At 43.6% G+C, this 21459-nt stretch overlaps 1 protein-coding gene across 4 annotated transcripts in view; it reads left to right on the plus strand.

The window, feature by feature from the left end:
* Nucleotides 1-18696, plus strand: part of CEMIP (cell migration inducing hyaluronidase 1) — a 99616-nt gene extending 80920 nt beyond the window's left edge. For all 4 annotated transcript variants that reach the window (XM_018913904.3, XM_009089982.4, XM_030228265.2 and 1 more), the window contains exons 16-29: nt 353-481; nt 1167-1252; nt 3497-3628; nt 5508-5543; nt 5763-5918; nt 7389-7569; nt 8840-9055; nt 9989-10200; nt 10637-10822; nt 11519-11723; nt 12468-12554; nt 12866-13023; nt 14451-14551; nt 15171-18696. In XM_018913904.3, coding sequence (XP_018769449.2) covers nt 353-481; nt 1167-1252; nt 3497-3628; nt 5508-5543; nt 5763-5918; nt 7389-7569; nt 8840-9055; nt 9989-10200; nt 10637-10822; nt 11519-11723; nt 12468-12554; nt 12866-13023; nt 14451-14551; nt 15171-15298 — 2013 coding nt within the window. In that variant the 3' untranslated portion in view covers nt 15299-18696. The remainder of the gene's footprint in view (nt 1-352; nt 482-1166; nt 1253-3496; nt 3629-5507; nt 5544-5762; nt 5919-7388; nt 7570-8839; nt 9056-9988; nt 10201-10636; nt 10823-11518; nt 11724-12467; nt 12555-12865; nt 13024-14450; nt 14552-15170) is intronic.
* Nucleotides 18697-21459: the final 2763 nt, after the last annotated feature.

Genomic DNA, 21459 nt, shown 5'->3' on the forward strand with positions numbered 1-21459 from the left:
GGGTACCTGTATTAGGATTCCTTGTTAAATTTTTAGGCAACTAATTAAAAATTATTTGATTTTTAAGTTTGGAAAGTCTCACTCATGCTCCAATATCGATGCCTAAACTTAACCTGAGGCATCCTGAAGATCAGAAGGGTGAATATCAATGTTCATGTGCGTTAAACTCTTACATGGGTTACAATGGAAGAGCACGTTCATGTGCGCTAAACTCTTCATGTGCGCTAAACTCTTAGAGCGTCACACGGGTCAAGGGCTGTGGTTTGTCCTGAAATTTCCTGATTGATGTCTTGTGGCTCTCCTGGGGATAGTGCAGACCAGCAAGGTCTCAGATGTCCCTTCTGTCTCTCAGGAAACAGGCTTTTGGTTTGTCCTGCACCACGTGCCCACAGGCCCCTCGGCAGGCATGTATTCCCCCGGCTACTCGGAGCACGTGCCCATGGGGAAGTTCTCCAACAACCGCGCGCACTCCAACTACCGGGTGAGTCTGCAGCAACAGGAACGGGAATGCTGCCCGCAGAGCAAACCCCATCCCTCACTCCAGATCCCCAGGCCTGCAAGCTTTTGGAGCCTGTGCCTTCTGGTTCCCTTGGAGCTCTGCAGGCTTGTTGGTGGCTCAGATAAGGCAGCTCGTGGGAGCGCTCGGAGCCAGCCGGCACCTGCTCCGCTTGGCGCCTGGGCTTCCAGAGCGGCTTTCCCCTCTGCTTGGGCTGCTTCCCTGCCTCTGTGCTCCTGAAATACTGCCTGCAGGAGCATCTGCTGGCAGCCTGGCTAATTATACACCTCAGCTGCCAGTGCTGGCAATTACCTGAACAGCTTCTGGAGGGATAAGCACGGCCGCTGTGTCTAATCGCCGTCTCTGCTGATTTGCTCCTTAGCATGCCATGCTGTGTTACTGAGGGCTTTAGACTGAAGGAGAAGGTTTAGGTGTGTGGGAATACATGCAATTGTGAGAAGCGTGCAACTTTGGAAATTCACAGCAATTTTGGGGGGTATATGCAAGTCTGGATAGTCCTGGCAGCCCTCTGTTTCACATGCTACTAACAGGAGTTGTTCTTAGCATCATGAGGGTGACTTTGGCTTAGAACAATTGGAGGTAGAGTCTGGAGATGGAAAGAGCTGTAAAATTTATATACTGTGGTAATTGCATTTCTGTTTTCCTTTAGGCTGGAATGATCATCGATAACGGCGTTAAAACCACCCCAGCCTCTGCCAAGGACAAAAGACCTATCCTGACACTGATTTCTGGGAGGTAAAGTGTTTTGCATAGTTTGATTTGGAAAAGACTTCTCTAAAACTGATTGAAAGCTATGAAATTGCCCCAGGGAAGCTCACAAGAATCATTGCAATGCCTTTAGGGTGGCTCTTTTTGAGGAAAGGTCTTCACTTAGATACACCTTGCCATTTCTGACTTCATCTCTCCATTCTCCTTTACAAGGGACCCTCAACACCCACACCCTTCTGCTTTCATCCTTGTTTTTTAGCTCTGAGTTGAGCTGGCTTGGACATTGCATCTGCTGTAGGATATTCCATTGATTTTTGAATTTTTTAAATAGAGAAGAAAATTCACTGCCTGGTCAACAGTCCCTCTGGGCAGAAGTTGTAAAAGGACTTAAATACTCTCAAATTTCATAGTTTCTTTCCTACCTGACCAATTGCCTCCAGTTGCACCCCACAGCTGCATTTCTTGAAAGAAGAAACCATGTAAGGAAGAGAAACCTGCTGAAAGCCTCTGCTCAGCAGGAGAGAATGACAACTCTATCTCTTTCTCATTTCTGGGGTGTGGGTTACCCAAACTACTGTAGTCATGCACTGGGCAAGCATTACAGGGGTGGGATCCATCTTCCTTCCCAGGAGAGCCCAGCCAGGAGCTCAGATATCAGTTATCCACATCACCCCGGTGCCCTGGCTAGCAGCTGATGCTAAAAGATGTTCAAAAGTGAATGTTTTTTACATTATTTAAGTGCTCAGATAATTGAAGCAATTAATTCAATGGTAAAAGTAGCTGCTAAAAAAAAACCTTAAGAGCAGCCTGACTTGGGGGCCTGATGCAGCTTTTCCATGCAGCTGAACACATGCCTTGGGGAACTTCCTGCTGCCACAGGCACAGTTAGTGGTTAGAAAAGGCAATTTCTACCTTGCCATACAAGGGCAGGAATGGCCCTTGGAAGGCAAACAATTCATAATGCACTCATGGTTGTGCTCGGGGATTACCCAGCAGCACAAATTGCAGCTCAGATTATTTATTCCATTTTCCACCTTTCACGTGTCAAGACTGGACTGAATAAATGACTAAACTTGGGCTGGCAGGAGCAAACTGTGAGCTAGGCTGGACAGTATCAGAGTTGGAGAGATTATTCTGCATTCAGTAACAGCATTAAATGTCCCAGTCAAATTCTGGACCCTGTAATGTTCTTCCAGTTATCATGAATGTGAATGAAATTGGAATCCAACTCAAAATATCTGTACTTAACAATGCCTGGGGAGTTCACAAGAGCTGATACTAAATCTGTCTCTGAAAGTAAATTCACAGTGATGGAGCTGCCAAAGCAATATTCATTTATTGGAACCCTATCAGCCTGATGCTCAGTTTTAGATTGATATGATGGCTTATTAAGCAAAGCAAAGTGCTATTGAATATCTGTTAGCAATTTGACAGCTTGGCCTCGCTATCCATGGTGAGGAATGAATTTTAATCTCTGGACCATCCATTGCTGGCACTGGGTTGGATACTCATCTGTCAGGTTTTCTAAGCCATGCAGTGTGATGGAGGGTGCTCCTCCAACATCAGGAAGGATCATGGTGCCTCAGGACAGGGTAAATGACAGCCAAGCTCAGCATCACCTTGCTCAGATCCTGTGGCCCAAGCCGTGGCTGTCAGGGAGCAGCTGAGGGCACACATTGCTGCAGTTTCTGCTTCTGTCTGCTTTTTTTTCACCAAATCAGGCCAATATTTCATCATACTGAGAACCTCAGGGTTACTAAATCTTGTACGTGTGTCCTGTGTAGTGGGAGTAGCGAAGGACATACTCTCAGCCCCTCTCCAAGATTTTCAAATTCCTTTCCACAGCAAGAAAAATTTGGCAGTGGTACTCATGGCCATAGTTAGGAGATAAGAATGCTCAAAAGGGAAAACAAAAGGATATTTATCTAAATAACAGGAACATGCTAAAGGATAGCAGTAAGGGATTTAAAAAAAATAATCTGGAACTTTTGGGAGCAATAAGAAACTTTCCATGCTTTCAGCAATATATCAGCAACACAATACCGGAAAGGTGAAAGGAAACTTGGAGCAGGTCTTTACAACTGCCTTGCCTGGACCTTCCTTCCCTTGGCAGCTGGGCCTGGCCATCACAGCCTGAGCAGCCACGCTGTGTGGATGGGGAGTGGTCCCAGAGCTGTTCCTGAGTTACCATAAAGCAGATGCCCAGCAGGGCCATGCAGGCAGCAAGGCCACCTTCCCTGGCCAACCTTTCCTCTCTCCCTCTGCCTGCAGGTACAGCCCACACAAGGATGCTGATCCTCTGAAGCCCAGGGAGCCTGCAATAATTGAGGGCTTTATTGCCTACAAGAATCAGGATCACGGGGCCTGGCTGCGAGGTGGAGATGTGTGGCTGGACAACTGCCAGTGAGTTTTGCCTTATTTCAACTCTCAGAGTTCAGCCTGGTGTTTATGGCAAGCATAGCTGTGGTTCAGACTATTTATATCGCTTTGCACCTTTCATATGGCCAAGACTGAAATGAAGATGAAATTTTAAGCCACCACAGGCATTATTTTACACAAACAAAACCTGCTTGTCTGAGCTGAGGATCCCTCAGGTTGTTTCTCTGTGTGATGCTGACCAGCAATAAATTGTCACAACACACACACACAGATACACAGATGAAAATAACCAAAATTAAAACCAAGTTTTTTTTAATATTAAAGATGAGGTGCTTTGAAAAGAAAACAGTGAAATGCACCACCTTTCCTGGCTCAGCCTGGTCACACATCAGTTTTATGTGGTTCAGTGTAATGCTGAATAAGCAGGTACTGATGAAGCAGACATAAAACTATGCATCACAGCAGCAAGGGAGAGAGTCTGGGCAAGTGTGTGTTGTGCTCTTTGAAGGCCACTTCCTGCCCTGGCCAGAGCTGATATTTGTTTTGCACTTGAAAACAGATGATCTGCTGCAGTTTCTGTTTCTGAGCCAGGCTCCTGATATCAATCCTAGTGAAGAGGAGAAAAAGGAAAAAGCCCCTTTAGGAGGGATATTGTGATAACCCTGGTGGGAATGGCTGCCACGCTGATATCTGGTGTCCAGTTCCCAGCCAGAGCTGCCTTACCTTTGAGTGACCCAAACCTCTTGAAGCAGCCAGTGGGATAAGCTGGCAGCAGTGACCTGGTGAGAATGGGGTTGTAGCAGAACACTCAGAAATGTCATATTGAGCAATACAGTTTGTGTTTCTTATGACCCACAAGAATCCACCCTGCTCCAAGGCCAGCAAGTGCTGTCCCCACAGATCCCACTCAGGTCACTGGGACACTTGCATTGCTGAATATCCTTTGCCAGGGTGCTAAAACACCAAGTGCTTTGTGAGTTTCCAGCAGCAAACCTCTGAGTGAGTGTGTGTGAATTGGAGGAAGCAGCCATCAAACTGTAATTGTCTTTATAGCCAGAGCCATTTCCTTTTCTATGGCTAGAATCTAATTTATGTATCCCATTAACAGGGCCAGCGTTAATGTGGCCTGCAGGGAAGCAAGGAGGCCATAGGGTGGGAAGGGCTGCCACCTACAGACAGCAGCACAGCGAGGGGATCTGCTCCCAAACCACTGCCAGCATCAGTGACAGACGTGGGAGGTGATGCTGGTGTGAAGTCACCATCAAGACTGACTCGAACTATCAATTCATTGTAGCATTTCTCTAAGCAGCAGTCAAGGACCAACATCTGTGACTTATCTTATCCTGAAATTTCAGCAAAATAGAAAGATATTCTAACTTTTTTGTTATTATTTTTAATAAGGAAGCTCTGATCTCTGTATTCCTGTTGAGGAAAGTGAAGCCAAGCTGCTCTTTTTTTATCACCTTGCAAAGCTCTTTTATGGAAGCAGTTTGTGGAACATGAAGACAGGGAAGGACAGTGTGTAAGGCAAAGCACCATTAAATAACAAAAGCTGTTTGGAGTGGGAGATAAGCATGATTTTTTAATCTACCAGAGTGTGATCATTAGACAAAGGGATAAAGCTTTATCAGGCAAGTAAACTATGGCTAGTTATCACCATCTTAAGCCCAGCTGGAGCAATCAGGTGTGTGTCTGCTGCTTTATGTGATCTGCAAATTCTGCAAGATGTGCCAAAAGAGATCTTCTAAAACTGGAATGGGAACAAGTCTGGAAAAACCCAAGTTCCCCCTGAGCACTGTACAGTAATTAATCCCTGCTGTCCTTCACTAGTTTGTAACAAGTTTGACATGACAAACCAAAACAACCCCAAATCTCTTCTGAAGCATCTCTCTTCTCTTGGCAGGTTTGCTGACAATGGCATTGGGCTGACCTTGGCAAGGTAAGGGTGGCAGGGCTGGGTGGCAGCCTGGGCACAGGGCTGGGTGGCAGGGCTGGGTGGCAGGGCTGGGTGGCAGCCTGGGCACAGGGCTGGGTGGCAGGGCTGGGTGGCAGCCTGGGCACAGGGCTGGGTGGCAGGGCTGGGTGGCAGGGCTGGGTGGCAGCCTGGGCACAGGGCTGGCTGTCAGCAGCCCTCTCACCTCCAGCCCTTTCTTCTCAGCGGTGGCACCTTCCCTCATGATGATGGCTCCAAGCAGGAGATCAAGAACAGCCTGTTTGTGGGTGAGAGTGGAAACCTGGGCACAGAGACCATGGACAATGAGATCTGGGGGCCTGGGGGCCTGGATCACCGGGGAAGGACCCTGCCCATCGGCCCGTAAGTTCCGCTCAGCCCATCAAAGCACTCGCGGTTCCCTCTCCCAGCACAAATCCAGCCCAGTGTGGTTTCCTCAGCACTGCTCAGTTTAATAACCATTACACAGAAAGGATTTAATTTCATGTTTCCCAGTCCCTGAGTCCTCACTGTGCAGCTGCTGCTGGCAGGTACATCCTTGCAGGCTGCCAAGACAGATCAAGCTCCTCTTTCCTTCCCCCTCCCCTTTGCAAGGAGATTTGAGAGGACAGCAAGAGTACTCTGTGCTAGCAGGGCACCTCTGGATGTGTGATCAGCAGTGCTGAGCAATGAGCTGAGCTCCATCAGCAGCCAGGAAGGCTCACAGAAGCCCCTTCCTAGGCTTGCATGTGCTTATATGTGTGCTCAGTGCTATTATTACTGTTGCTCCTGCAAATTAATTTGATGCCTTTGTTAAGCACTTTTGAAATGGCCAGTGAACTTCATGTGTGGCCTCCTCCTAGATCTTAGTCCTACAGATTGGTTTGCAAATGCAATGCTTTTGCTTCCTAAAACCAGTTATCCTAATGGTAGCCCCACTGTGAGCAAACAGATCAGCTGATGCTTTTCTGCCATATTGCTGTCAGCAGTGGTGCTGGAGACTTATTATAAACTATACCAATAAAAAAACCCATTCTAAACCCATTCTGCTATGACTCTCCTAATATCCTTTACACTCATGTGGACATATCTCATCTTGGATGTTGTATGCAGAAACTCAGAACAAATGCACTCGAGCAGGCAGGAATTCTCTAAGGGATCATACAAGGAAGGGATCAAATTTATTTATCATTAGTGAAATTTGAAACATCTTATCTTAGCCTCTTAAGAGCCTCATTAAGGATCTTGTTCATTTAATTGGTGTGAAAAGGTTGCCTTCTTTACCTTGAAGCTGATATCAGAAAAGGCTGATAAAGATTAATTAATCTTTTCCTCAACTCTTCTTAGCTCTATAGATGGTGGGACCTTTCCTCGTTTTCAAAAACATATTTTTATTGCAGTTGATTAGCAATGCTTCTTTCCAATTCCCTTTGAAAGATGTGGTGGGACTTCTTTTAGCCCTGCCATTACTCAGCCCAAGGAGTCTGCACAGCTCTGCTGAGTTTCAGGTTTCACTGCTGCAGAACTCATTTCTGATGGCGAACACGAATTTATTCATCTTTAGCTCAGTCCTTTGGCATTGCGGTTACTTCCTTCCCTGGAGAAGTACAGGCTAAATAAAGATGATCTGTTCAACACGAGAGAACTTGAGCTGAACTTGCAAGGATAAGAGAGCTGAAAAGAAGGGAAATCCCTTCTCTTCCAAAGCAGGAACTTAGGAGTCATCCTGTGTCCTGCAAAAGCGAGAGCAGCCACCAAACAAGCGCTGCGGGACCGTGCGTGTCTAGAACGCATCTCCTCCCGACGCTAACGTGCCATGACTGAGTCTCTCTGTCTCCCCTGAATGTATTCCAGGGATTTCCCCATCCGAGGGATCCAGTTCTACGACGGGCCCATCAACGTCCAGAACTGCACGTTCCGCAAGTTCGCGGCGCTGGACGGGAGGCACACGAGTGCCCTGGCCTTCCGCCTCAACAACGCCTGGCAGAGCTGCCCCAACAACAACGTCACCGCCATCCGCTTCGAGGATGTCCCTGTGAGTCCCCCCCAGACAGCCCTCCCTGCCTTGGAGATGGGGCTGTGGGCAAAAAGGAGAAAATCTTGCCCATTGCCTTTGCCAGAAGTTTAACAACAATGAAATGGGATGGGTCTAATGACAAGAAGATCCAAATGTTTGCCAGGTTTGCAGCAAAACCTGACGCAGGGATCAGTTAAAAAAACCTGGTGCAGGGATCAGTTAAAAAAACCTGGTGCAGGGATCAGTTAAAAAAACCCCATAGCAACACTGAAGTGAAAATAATTTCCATTTCTGTATGGCTCAGAAACTGAAGAATCAGCCCCCCTTTATTTTCGATAGTGGTATAATATTAAAGCAACAGAAGGAAGTCTGTTCTGAAAGGCCTGACTGACCTAGAAGCAGAAAATACTGATTTTGGGGAATAGCCAGTGAAACTGAGCTGATGCAGGACAATTCTGCAGCCCTGCACACCAGGGTAATTCCAGACTCCAGTTCTGCAGACATAAATGAGAGCAGATCCAGCCAAAAGGGGTTTGCCAAATTTTGAATTACAGTATGAACCTCTGGGTGCTGGTCTGAACCCGTCCTGGGGCCTGTTCTTTTGAGTTATTTTTGTATTTGCCGGCACAAATACTTGCTAACTGTTTCACTGAGGTTCACCTTTAGCAGCTGTTAAATCCAGCTGCCAAACATTACAAACAAATAAATAAATAAAGTGGTTGGGCTGGAATGATTTGTGTTGCCTAATTTTCAAAAAATTAGCAGGCTTGCTCACGGGTCAGGAAAAGTGCTGACCAGTGCCAAAAATGATGGGAAAGGCAAAATTCCCCTAAAAGTGTTGGTTGGTCACTCTCACATTGCACAAGGCAGGCTGGTGACATGGCTTTTATTTATGCTGGATAAAAATATCAGTCAGAAGTTGCCTGGGCAGCCATTTCCCAGGGCTGTTTCCCACACTGGTATGACTTCATGTGGCTTGGAACTTTGAAGCTGTGTTAGCAAACAATGAGTGAAGTGGCTCTCGTGAAATCGCCCCGAGTCCTGAACCTTCCTCCAGAATGTTCAGACAAACCTTCCCACTGGTGAGGCTGAAATTGTGGGTTTTTTAGCCTTTCCCCTATGGTCAGCAGGGAAATGTGTGTCTGCTCCCCCTGACAAGTCAAACACACCTTTTAAGTCAGAAAATGGGTAATTTGAGCCCCTGAAGTGACCAAGGGCATCCTTTTCTTGTACTCTAAGTGATGAATTCCTTTCTGGAGATGTAAATTTGTTCCACTGTTTTGTTTAGATTACTTCAAGAGTCTTCTTCGGAGAACCTGGCCCGTGGTTCAATGATCTGGATATGGATGGTGACAAAACATCAGTTTTTCATGATGTAGATGGTTCTGTGTCAGAGTACCCAGGCTCATACCTGATCAAAGAAGATAACTGGTTAATCAAGCACCCTGACTGCATTGATGTGCCCGACTGGAGAGGCTCCATCTGCAGCGGGCACTTTGCACAGGTAAGGGAAGGGATTGCTCACCTTGCAGTGTCATTATCACTTTGGTTTGTTTAAAATTTGTAGGCACTTTAAAGCTTGACCTGTAGAAATCGACTTTCTTCAGGGTGCTCAGTGTTTGTTTATCAACCTGTCTGCACAGGTGGCTTTGACCATGAGACATGCTGTGGTGTATTTTCTGAAACCTTGGCCTTGGCTGCTGAGAGCTCCAACAATTTCTGCCTGAAGCCTCCTGAGAGCTCCGTGGGCATTCACAGATTAATATTCATAAATCCATGGGCTGTCAGCTAGTTATTTTTCCCTGATTTATGGAAGGAAGTGTTGCCCACAGTGTTTTGGGAAATGTGCTGATGAGTCCAAATTAGACTTCAGCTTTCATGGTCTTTCATCCTGTGTGTGACCACCAAACCATCCTTCCCACCACAGGAGCCCTGAGTGCTGCTGCCATCAGAGTCCTCACTTTCCTCTGCTGAGAGGGCCTGGTTTTGTCTTGTGTGTTGCAACAGTTGGGGTTTTTTGTGTGTAGTGCCCCTACAGCCAATTTCTAACCACTGAGCTGGGTTTCAGGCTTCTGAAATCCAGACAGAAGGATCCTTGTTCAGCACAAGTCAGATGTCTGAGGTAGATACTGTCCTGCTGCTGAGGGTTGCAGGATGCTGTGGAATATCTCAGCCCTGCTGCAGCCTCTGGCACATGCACTTGAACTCAGTGGATGAGGAAATGAACCTTTTTTTTTCTTTTTTTTTTTTTCTGAAAACAATCTGCTTTGTTGAAATGGAAGCCTAAGAAATTGAACATAAGTGCACAGCCCAGAGGTTCCTGCCCAGCACACAGGACTTGCTGCAGCTCACATCTATTGAGTGTCTGAACCATTCACTGTAGTTATTAAACCTTTGGTGATCTTTTTTTGTGGTTTTTTTTTTTTTTCCCATCTAGATATACATCCAAGCCTACAAGCCAGCCAACCTGAAAATGAAAATAATAAAAAACGACTACCACAATCACCCACTCTACTTGGAAGGGGCTTTGAGCAAAAGCACTCATTACCAGCAGTATCAGCCAGTTGTAACTCTGAGGAAAGGCTACACCATCCACTGGGACAAGACAGCCCCTGAAGAGCTGGCCATATGGCTCATCAACTTCAACAAGTGAGTGAACTGAGTCCCAGCATTCCAGCCCAATCGTGTAACTGCATGTAACATTTTTAATGGGTGAGGTCATCACCTCATGAGCTCTTCCAGAATGAACATGCCTCTTACAGGAAGTCCATTGAGTTCATCTTTTCATGAGCCATCTCAGGTTCCTGTTTCCTCCCCCAGGAAGCTCTCTAAGATAACACAGTTCATTTTTGGAAGTTCAGAGCTAATTCATTCCTGGTTCATGGAAGCAGATCTGCCCTGCATTGCTTAACTAACCCATGGTTGTTATGTCTAATTGATGTTGCATTAATCCATTCTAAACTATGGAAATTTTAACTGGACGGGAAAAAACTTATTGTAAACTATTTAGTTTGGCTTCTAGCATGCCCAGGAAAATAATAGTTATGTTATAACTTGTTTCAATCTGGGTCTTTGCTATTTTTAGGAATGACTGGATCCAAGTAGGGTTTTGCTATCCTAAAGGGACAACATTTTCCATTCTCTCAGACATCCACAACCGTCTCTTGAAGAAAACATACAAAACTGGAACCTTCTACAGAACCTCCCAAATGGAGAAACTGGAGCACAGATACCCTACCAAAGGGTACTACTACTGGGATGAGGACACTGGGTAAGACAGCAGACCTTGCTGGTTTGGGCATTGCTGTGGGAATGCTGCTGGGGCTGGGAGCTGTTTGCCTAATGCTGCTAGCAGGGATCACAACCAAACCAGGAGGGTTTTCTGGGAATGGGACCAGTGCTTCATTTTCCTGGGACTCCTGGGCTTGCCAGTCATTCACAGCCTCTGCTGCACTGCCAATTACTCTGGGAAATGCTTTTCCAAGTGAATACAAATTAGAAAAGGGAAAAAAAAATACAAAAGCAAAGTGCTGACCACAAAACTTAACTGAAGACATGCACAGCCCTTATTGTTTTGAACAACAGCTATTATAAACACCATGACAGGGATGCACAGGGACTAAGTGCAAAGCCTCTTGTTTTAAAGGATTAAAACAATGGGAAAGAAAGAAAGACCTATAATACAAAGCATGTATTTCTACATATATGTATCACTATAGAATAGAGCTCAGAAAGTGTTCAGGTGCTATCTGATTTCTCTGTTTTACTTTCCATGAGCTCCCTAAACCATTTCTGGGATGAGTGTTCCCTTTTATTTGCATATGGGATGTTGGGCACTATAAAACACAGGGCCAAGGGCTGCAATAGAAATTAATGCAAGCCATAGGAGAGAGTCCACAAAAACAGTATGTTTTTGCACAAAATGTTTGAAAGATGCTGTTTGTTTTTTTTTTTTTCCTGCCTGCAGGTTGCTGTTTCTGAAACTCAAAGCTCAAAATGAGAAGGAGAAGTTTGCTTTCTGCTCTGTAAAGGGCTGTGAGCGAATAAGAATCAAAGCTGTGATCCCAAAGACAGCTGGTGCCAGCGACTGTGAAGCCACAGCCTACCCCAAGTACATTGAGACACCAATAGTGGAAGTGCCCATGCCAAAGAAGCTCTCCAGTGCACAACTGGTAAAGCAGCTGATTTCTTATCACAGAGTCACTGCTCATGTAAATCTGGCACATTGTGAGGCCACAGATATAGAAAAACTTTGTGCCAGGGTCAGCATATGCTGTGCCTGATTTTCTGAAATGGTTCAGGCAGGTAAAATAATATGAAACAGATTCTTGCAATGTGTGGAGAGCCATTGCAAGCTCTATGCTTGCTCTTTTGGGGCTCTGATGTGACATGCTGTTCTTGAAAGCACAGGGTGAAAACTGATCAGCTGGAAGAGAGGTTGGTCCAGTGAATGTGATTTTGGAACCTCCAGCTCCTCCAGGCTATAAGGACAGCAGTGACACACAGGGGACTGAACAGTAGAGCTGAATTATTCTCTTTTATATAATGCATAACACGATCTCCAGTATCCAGTCTGGTTCTGGGGGAGGAAGTGGGGTATTTATCTGTTATTTGGGTTTTTTCACTCATTGCCCTTGAAACAGGAATACACAGCAAAGCCTTGGAGAATTATGTGTCAGTTCTGCAAAGTAAGAATCACTGTGCCATTCAGTGAAACAGCTTAACTGGTGACAGGATGAGCAGAGAGGTTACCATTGGGCCCAGTTTCATTAGCGATTTAATTTGGCAGGTCAGTGTTTATTATGCAGCTTCCTCGTTGATTGAATTTCAGGATTTGAAATATTTTCAGTGGAAATGCAGCATTCAGGTAATGGACACTCTCACTAGAAAATCTGTTTTTTTCATTTTGCAAACAGAAGACCAAGGACCACCTAATTGAAGTGAAAATAGAAACTTACAAGAAACAGTACTTCCACCTGAAGGATGACTTTGCGTACATTGAGGTGAGCAAATCCTCTCAATGGGGTGAACTTAATGGGGTGCAATCCTACACCACTTGCTTTATCTTCATGGAAAACCTGCTTATACAGCTACCATGGAGAGTTAAATTCAGGTAATTTCTGCTTTGTATTTTGGGAAAAAAAAAAAGGCTGTATCTTCCCTTGATAGGCAGGCTAGCAGGATAGCAAGATCTCAGACCTGGAATTCTGCCCTTTGAAGCAAACAGCAATCCTGTGATTCAAGACTATCAGTGCTTCTTACAGGTGGTTGCTTGCAATTGCATGTTGAATTGAATGTTTTTCCTCCTGCCCAGGTTGATGGTGTCAGGTTTTTCCTCACTGAAGAGGGTATCCAGCTGGTTGTGATTGATGGACACCATGGAAAAGTTGTTGATCGAGTAACATTCAAAAACTCCATTCTACAAGGAATCCCGGCACAGATAGAGAATTATGTCAACAACATCAAAGACCAGTGAGTAAATAATCTGCTTTCACTAAGATGTAATGTACAAGAATGCTGCCTAACACTCATTTTTTCTTGGATTTTATCATCCAACATGGGCCAGACACCCAGGGGCAGAGCAGTACACCCAGTGTATTTTTGTGCATGATGACTCCAAAAGAGCCCAAACGTGTGCAGGACATGCAGGCAGCAGCAGGATGCACACTCTTTGATTCAGGGACTGATTGAGCCCCAGATAATGTGCAGGGCTGATTGTGATTAATAAACTGCAGAGCTACATTTATGTTGAGAGTTATAGACAAACTGCAGACTTAAATTCACAAAGCACCGATCCATACAGATGCACACAGCTTGCATTTTTTTACTGCATGTATGTTTTCTCAAATTGCAGATGATTCCACTAATAAAACACATTCCCCTTTGCACATTCCCCTGCCCAGACCTAAAGGCTGGATTATTTTGTATTTTAAGTGTGGGCAGCCAGGAATGCAGAGTTTTGGAAATAAGTGATAAGTAGCCAAAAGGTGTTCCTGCATCTTGGGAGGACAATGGCTTCTTCTGCTGGAGGGAGGATTGGAACCACATCAGAAACCCCATTACCCAAAGGGGTTGTTCCCACATTAGCTTGTGGAGTGCTCGAGGGAAGCGAATATATTTAATTGTTATGAAATCTGTTTGGATTTGAAATCTGATGAGTAACATTTAATACAAATATGAGTGCTTTGTTGACAAATCATCTCAAATAGCTGTGGGCAGATCGACAGGATATTGTTCTGGCATTTACTCCAGAGATTTGGGGGAAGCTTGAGCAGAGTGCCATGCAGGTGCAGGCAGATGTGTTTCTATTAAATAATGCTAGATGTTTCAAAAATCACATCACATAGTTGCTTCAGGGAAGCATGGTAATTTCTCACTTTTCTTTCATGTAAAAAATAAGTAGTCTTTTCAGACAGGCCATCATCCTGCTTTACAAAAAATCCCAATCCTGGCTAAGTCCAGTTCCTGATCAGGAATAGTAGTAATAATATTAAGACACTTTTTAAAGAGAAGTACATTGAAAGGAATAAAAGTCTCAGGGAAGTGAATTTATTCAGGTTTAATCTGCTAATGAAAGAGCAAGAAATTGCTTGAGACTTGCTAAGGGCATCCCAGGGAGAAGTTAGGTTTCTCTGAGCAAAGCAGGATGGAACTGCAGGTTGGAAACATTGAAATAACCCTAGAAAACCATGTTTAAAAATAAAAAGATGTGACTTTTGTCTGCTTTCTAATGGGTTTTGCATGACTGGAAAAATAATCTATGACCAAACTGTTGGAAAGCATTGAAAAGCATTAAAGCTGAAGCCACAGAGAGGCAGGAGTTACCGGTGCTCAGGACAAACAAGTGAGGAAGGTGTTCTGACTCCTCACACATTTACAAACCTCTTTGTTTCCCTCAGCTCCATAGTGCTGGTGACATCTAAAGGAAGATTCATTTCAAGAGGACCATGGACTAAAGTACTGGAGAAACTTGGAGCAGGAGAGGGTTTTAGGTTAAAAGGTAACCAGTTTTTAAAAACTCATTTCTACCCCCCATTATTCCAGTAAAGGGACCATTTTTCTGCTCTTGAACTTTGCCTCGCTTGTTTCTATCAGCATGAGCTCAAACATCCTGGAATCAGTAATTTATTTATTCAGAAAGGTTGTATCCACTGCAGCGTTGGTTAACATGCTCCTTTTAAAACTGTAAATAGAAAAAAACACACTGGCAGTTTTTCTTAGAAGTAAATAATTCAGGGGATTTGATTTTCCAGATTACGTTTAAATAAAAAGACCTTTTAATAATAGAAATATTGACCCTTTTCACCCATAAATGCCCCAAACAGGATTTTAAACTTATCTGAACCTGTTTTTAGCTGATTTTCTCTTGAAACATTCTGACTTGATGGCACAAAGCATGTTGATTTCAGAGCATCACATATTGCATTAAAATGCAGCTCCACGTGCACATTGCTGCCATCAGCACTACAAGCTTTAGGCATGATTCCATCTGTGAGTGTGTGTCACACCCAAGGCTCCTGTGCACCTGCAGCCCTCCAGCCACGAGGTGTAGCCATGCACACAGGTGGGTTTCTGCTGCACTCCTGGCTCGCTCCAAATGCATTTGCTCTGATTTGCAGAAAAAATGGCTTTTGTCGGCTTCAAAGGCGGCTTCCGCCCCGTCTGGGTGAGGCTGGTCACCAACGAGGACTCAGCTAAAATCTACCAAGCACTGCCAATTCCTGTGGTGAAGAAAATGAAGTTGTGAGGACACCCTGCTGTGCCTGCTGGCCGCCAGCACCGCCCCGTGGGACGGACGGACAGACGGACGGACTACTGACCGCTCTGCACAGGCCTCGCCCGTAGCATTTTGTTGTTGTTGTTGCTGTTCCAAAAGAAACCTCACTGTAAGTAGTAGAGTGGCCACATGTGACAGAAGAGCCGCGTGTGACCGGCGTGTGCTCGGGGCTGGCCAGCCCGGGCTGGCTCTGGCGGCACTGAGCGAGTCCTGGGCTGTTTCTGCAGGCGCTGCTCCTGCCAGCGCTCCTGGCACAGACTGATCCCGGTGCTGCTCTTGAAGGGGAGCTCTTGGTCTGAAGACCGTCAAGGATTGTTGCTTCCACCATCCTCCAAGCTGACTTTTCCGTAGTGCAGCTCGCTGCTCATGTAGACATGGGATGCCAGTTCAAAGACTGGTTGATGATCGGGTTTGAGAGATTTCCTGGATGCTGGGAGGTGTAACTGGAAATAAGCATTTCCCCCAAAGCTTCTGTGGGGTTTGATCAAGCTCTTCGGGGTGTGTGTTGTACATGCAGCCCACGGCACATAGTTGGGGAAGAAGTGACAGAAGGAGTGGACAAAACATGCCAGCAGAGACTGATGGAACCACCTATTCCTGCTTCCTCAGAAAACTGTGTTTTTCCTATGGATCAAAGGGTTTTAATAGCGGCTGTGCAAATATGAAATTTTCCTTCAACAAACAGCTGCAGGCTAGAAGGAGAGCAATGTAAATTGGCACATGTATTTTGTCAGCCTTTCCCTCTGTATTACAACATGCAGGATCAGTTTATGGTTGCCAGCTAATGCCATCCCAGTTCAAGCCTTCCAATTTTTGACTAGGAATACTGGGACTCACCTTATTCAGCATCAAATAGGGTGAGCTGCTTTCACCTTTCCCAGACCATCAGAGGGAACAGGATCAGATTGCTCTGGTGTGTGTTGCTTTCTGATCCTGTCTTCAGCCTTAAGATATTATGTCTTGGTCCTCCTGTAAGAGCTACATGAGACCTGGATGAGGTCTTTCCAGGTGGCTGAGGAATTAAAGTGGGAATCCCAATGCACTAGTTGGATGTCTTATACCTCCTTTCCCTCTGTTTCAAACAAAGACCTGGCTAATGATGGCAGATCAGGACTTTACAGGGGCATCTCTTGAAGGTGGGATGTTAACATTTTATTGTGAAACACTGAAAGCATTTCTAGTGTTCAGTGATATTTCTGTCAGTTGCCCTAAAATACCACACAGGCGTTTCTGGAGGCTGTGGCTGTTCTAAGAAATCTGAGGGCAGGGGGGAAGTGTGAAAGACATCATGACAAGCTTTTCAAAGAATGTCAATCTTGCCAGTAAGACTTGGGTTTATTTCCCCACTTTATCTCTGCCTGTCCCCACTGCCACATAAATTATTTCAATTGCTGATGAAATTGCTGATGGCTACTTTGTTTATTAATTAGATTTTTCTTTTTCCCCACAGTATCAAAAATGCTATCTTGAAATTAGACTAAAAAGCAAGGATTTTGTTTGTCATTCTAAAGGCTGTGCAGATACTGGTTTAGATCAGTTGCTCTGAGCGTCAAAGCAGGCATGAAAAAAATTTAGATATACTGTAGGTTACATTCCACTCAAGCCTCTCCTGGGTTTTGAAACTGGAAATGTTCTTTTCAGTCTTACTACAAAATTGTTTTGAATTCACTGAATGTCATGTGTATTGTATTTAACAAAAACAAAAAAAAAGAGCCAAGCATTCCCTTCCAGCTTCCCAACGAGAGTCTGGTAATGAATGCTCCTTAGGCATTTGTGCTGTTTGCAGAGTGAATGGGCAACATTTGTAAAAGGCAAATGAGGTAGGTTGTTTATTCCCCAAAATTGTTATGATAGTTTGGGGGTTTTGCAAATTATTCCATAAAGGAGTCAGTCTCACTGGTGTTTCAACCACGATCATGCAAAACGTTTATCTGATGTCCTGTGATGGCCACAACAGTGCCAGATCCATGAAGTCAAGGGAAGAGACTAACAGGAATTGCCCTGGGTCTGTCACTTTGGGTTGTCTAAACCTTTTCCCTGCCCTGGGCCAGTGCTGTTGATTGCAGCAGTTTTGGTGGAACACACTTTGTTCCAGGAGATGGACCAAAGGAGTATTTCCTTCATGAGCACTTAGCAGGTGCTGGGCAGGAAAGCCAGGCCCATCTTGGGATGTGCCTGGAGTTGGATTTGCTTTGTACAAGCCTCAGTGCTGGGGTTGCCCTCTGCAGTGCTCCACTGGCCATGGCCATTTCCCCTCTCCTGCTCCCTCTAAGAGTGCAAACACCCAGGAGCATCTACCAGGTGGGTCTGTCCCCTAAACTGCTTTGTTCATCTTCCAGGAGCATGTTGCCTTTGTGCTGAAGTGTAGCTTCTGATTTTGCTGTTTTGGGAATTCTCAGGGTGAAAGCATGACTTGGCTTTAGGGAAAACTTTTCTTTTCCTTTCCTAAAAGATCTCACCTTATTAAGAGAGACAACTGAAGCAGCTTGTCCTGTGATGCTGAGCCTGGCACATGGGACCTGTTTTGGAGCTGGAGAGGGTCTTCTGCTGTGGATACCTGCAAGAATCACACAGCCAGCAGAGCATGGTGGCTGTGTGCAGGGAAATGCCCAGGGCTCCTGCTGACCTACACAGCCTGGAGCCATCCATGTGTCCTCTGGAGGCAGAATGGAGCCTGGTGCCATCCCCAGTCAGCGAGAGCTCCGTGCCAAGTGACTCCTGTTCAATCTCTGACTGTTCTAGAAGCTGCAGTGCACACTCTGACCAGTGAATTCCCCAGCTCCCATCCTCTGTTCATCCCCTGCACGAGCTGCAGTGACCCTCTCTGTAAGGTTTTATTACTGCAGATGTTTCCATGTTTGCCTGCACAGTTGCCATTGGTGGAGTGGGGTTTTTTTGGTTGCATTTTGTTTGTTTGTCTCTGTTTGTTCGGATGTTTGGGTTTTATTGCCTCTGTTCAGTTGCTTGTTTTACCTGTCGCCGAAATAGCTGGTCCTTTTTCGGAGTTAGATGTTTGTACATTTTCTTATAGACTTTCCAATGAAAAAAAAAAGATATATTTTCTATTAATTTATTACAATGGCACTAAGACAACTAAATTGCAGACATATGAAGCATTTTTACTGGAGTTGAGCATTGTCCAGTTTGTTAAGGAGGCTGGCAATGTGTCTTTTCTGATAATCTGCTTTGCACTTGAAAGCTCTCTATGTCCACAGACCGTGGTGGTGCATTGACTGTCGGGTTTATGATGACAAGAGCTCTTGGGACGCTGTTTCCAGAAGATTGTGGCTTACAACTGAAATAACACGTAGTTGTTTGGAGTACACAATGTTTATCAAAATAAATATTCTGTGCAAATTTCTTATTTATTTTTTGTCTGCCTACTTATTTCAAAAGACAAACCCAAAGGGCCAAACAATCTCTGTCTGTATTTGTTGGCCACTCCACACAGACCAGAGCACCTTTCACTGCCTGGTCACAGCTGCAGGATCTGAGAGAGGGGAATGGGAAGGGAGATGTTAGAGCCATGGAAAGACCTGTATCTGGGGCACTATGGGGTGACAGGCCAGGAAAATGGAAATGCACCCATCAAAAGGAGATGTGAAGAGGGTTCCCCCCTCAACCCCTGCCAGCATGCAAGCAGATATCACTGCTGTGCCACTGCTGCCCTGTGTGTGTGTGCATGTGTATCTGTGTAATTTGGGACCAGGGATGGCTGAATGGATCTGGTACCTAAGTTCAGAAAACATAAAATAAAATAAAATTTAGTATGTTTCATAAAATATAACATGACTTATTATTTAGATTACATAATATAAAGAGAATATAAATTATTAAAAGAGTATTATAGACTAGAAGAGAATGGAATAGTTTATAAATATAAATAAATTATAATTAATACATTTATTATATAATTATAATATAAATTATATACCTGAAATAATGAGATTTCTATTCTATTCTATTCTAATGTTATATTATGTTATAATATATATATAATATATATATTATAATATGTTATATTATTATTCTATTCTATTCTATTCTATTCTATTCTATTCTATTCTATTCTATTCTATTCTATTCTATTCTATTCTATTCTATTCTATTCTATTTTCTAGTTTTCAGTTTTTCTATTCTATTCTATTCTATTCTATTCTATTCTATTCTATTCTATTCTATTCTATTCTATTCTATTCTATTCTATTCTATTCTAATTTTCTAGTTTTTCAGTTTTTCTATTCTATTCTATTCTATTCTATTCTATTCTATTCTATTCTATTCTATTCTATTCTATTCTATTCTATTCTATTCTATTTTCTAGTTTTCAGTTATTCTATTCTATTCTATTCTATTCTATTCTATTCTATTCTATTCTATTCTATTCTATTCTATTCTATTCTATTCTAATTTTCTAGTTTCTAGTTTTCAGTTTTCTATCTATTCTATTCTATTCTATTCTATTCTATTCTATCTATTCTATTCTATTCTATTCTATTCTATTCTATTCTATTCTAGTTTTCTAGTTTTTCAGTTTTCTATTCTATTCTATTCTATTCTATTCTATTCTATTCTATTCTATTCTATTCTATTCTATTCTATTCTATTCTATTCTATTCTATTCTAGTTTCTAGGTTTTTAGATTTCCAGTTATTCTATTCTATTCTATTCTATTCTATTCTATTCTATTCTATTCTATTCTATTCTATTCTATTCTAGATTTCTAGGTTTCTAGTTTTCCAGTTATTCTATTCTATTCTATTCTCTATTCTATTCTATTCTATTCTATTCTATTCTATTCTATTCTATTCTATTCTATTCTATTCTATTTTCTAGTGTTTCAGTTTTTCTATTCTATTCTATTCTATTCTATTTTTCTAGTGTTTCAGTTCTTTCTATTCTATTCTATCATTCTATTCTATTCTATTCTTCTATTCTATTCTATTCTATTCTATTCTATTCTATTCTATTCTATTCTATTCTATTCTATTTTCTAGTTTTTCAGTTTTTCTATTCTATTCTATTCTATTCTATTCTATTCTATTCTATTCTATTCTATTCTATTCTATTCTATTCTATTCTATTCTATTCTATTCTATTCTATTCTATTCTATTTTCTAGTTTTTCAGTTATTCTATTCTATTCTATTCTATTCTAATTTTCTAGTTTTCTAGTTTTTCAGTTATTCTATTCTATTCTATTCCGTTATATTATTCTGTTATTCTATTCTATTGTATTCTATTCCGTTATATTATTCTGTTATTCTATTATGTTATGTTATGTTACGTTATGTTTTGTTATGTTTGTTATTCTATTGTTCTGTTCTGTTATTCTATTGTTCTGTTCTGTTATTATAAATTTTTAGCGGGCCCAGGCCGTTCCCTGTCCGTGGGCGCCCTCTGGTGGCCGCGGCCGGGCTCGGCTCCCGGCGCTCCGTTCCGTGCCGGGCCCTGATGTTCCTGCGATCCTCTCCCGGGCATCGAGGGCCAAACGGAGCAGTCCCAGCTCCTTCTGCCACGTGAATAACAACAAAAAAACGGCAGCGAGAGCTCCAGCACTCTGCAAACGGATCTATTCACAATTTCAGAGTGTAAGGCTCAGCTGGAGTGTCTCAGCACTGTCACGACAGGGGCCTGTGATAAGGGAACAGTGACGGGATTCAACAGGAAATTGCTCAGGAGGAAGCCCCCTACAAATAATTCTCTCTCTTCCTTTGCCAGAGGTGTAATGTGAGATCACAATGAAAGTACCGGCCCCACCACAGCCCCATCTCCTCTCCTCCTGTGTTGGTGTAGGATGAGTAGCACAGGATAATGTTTCTTAAAGAGCAGATGCCCCACCTGAAGGCAAAGGGGCTGCCAGCTGATAGCTACCCCTGAGGAAATGAACACGGCTCATTCATTTCTGCTTTCCTGGAGAAAGCCCCAGTATTCAAGTGCTACAGCTCTGTCTCTTGAACACAGAACTGCTCTGATTTTCTCATCCCAGAAAGTGGGGCTGTCCTGGCTTATCACTACTGCCAGAAATAACAACATGCCTGTAATAATTTCAGGCCTTAGTTGGGTTATCTGAGCACTGAGCACTATGGCTTAAATGGTGATGCTGTGTGGGAACAGAGCCTGAGAGGAGTG

The sequence above is a fragment of the Serinus canaria genome, chromosome 10 (genome assembly GCF_022539315.1).
Source record: "Serinus canaria isolate serCan28SL12 chromosome 10, serCan2020, whole genome shotgun sequence".
NCBI lineage: Eukaryota > Metazoa > Chordata > Aves > Passeriformes > Fringillidae > Serinus > Serinus canaria.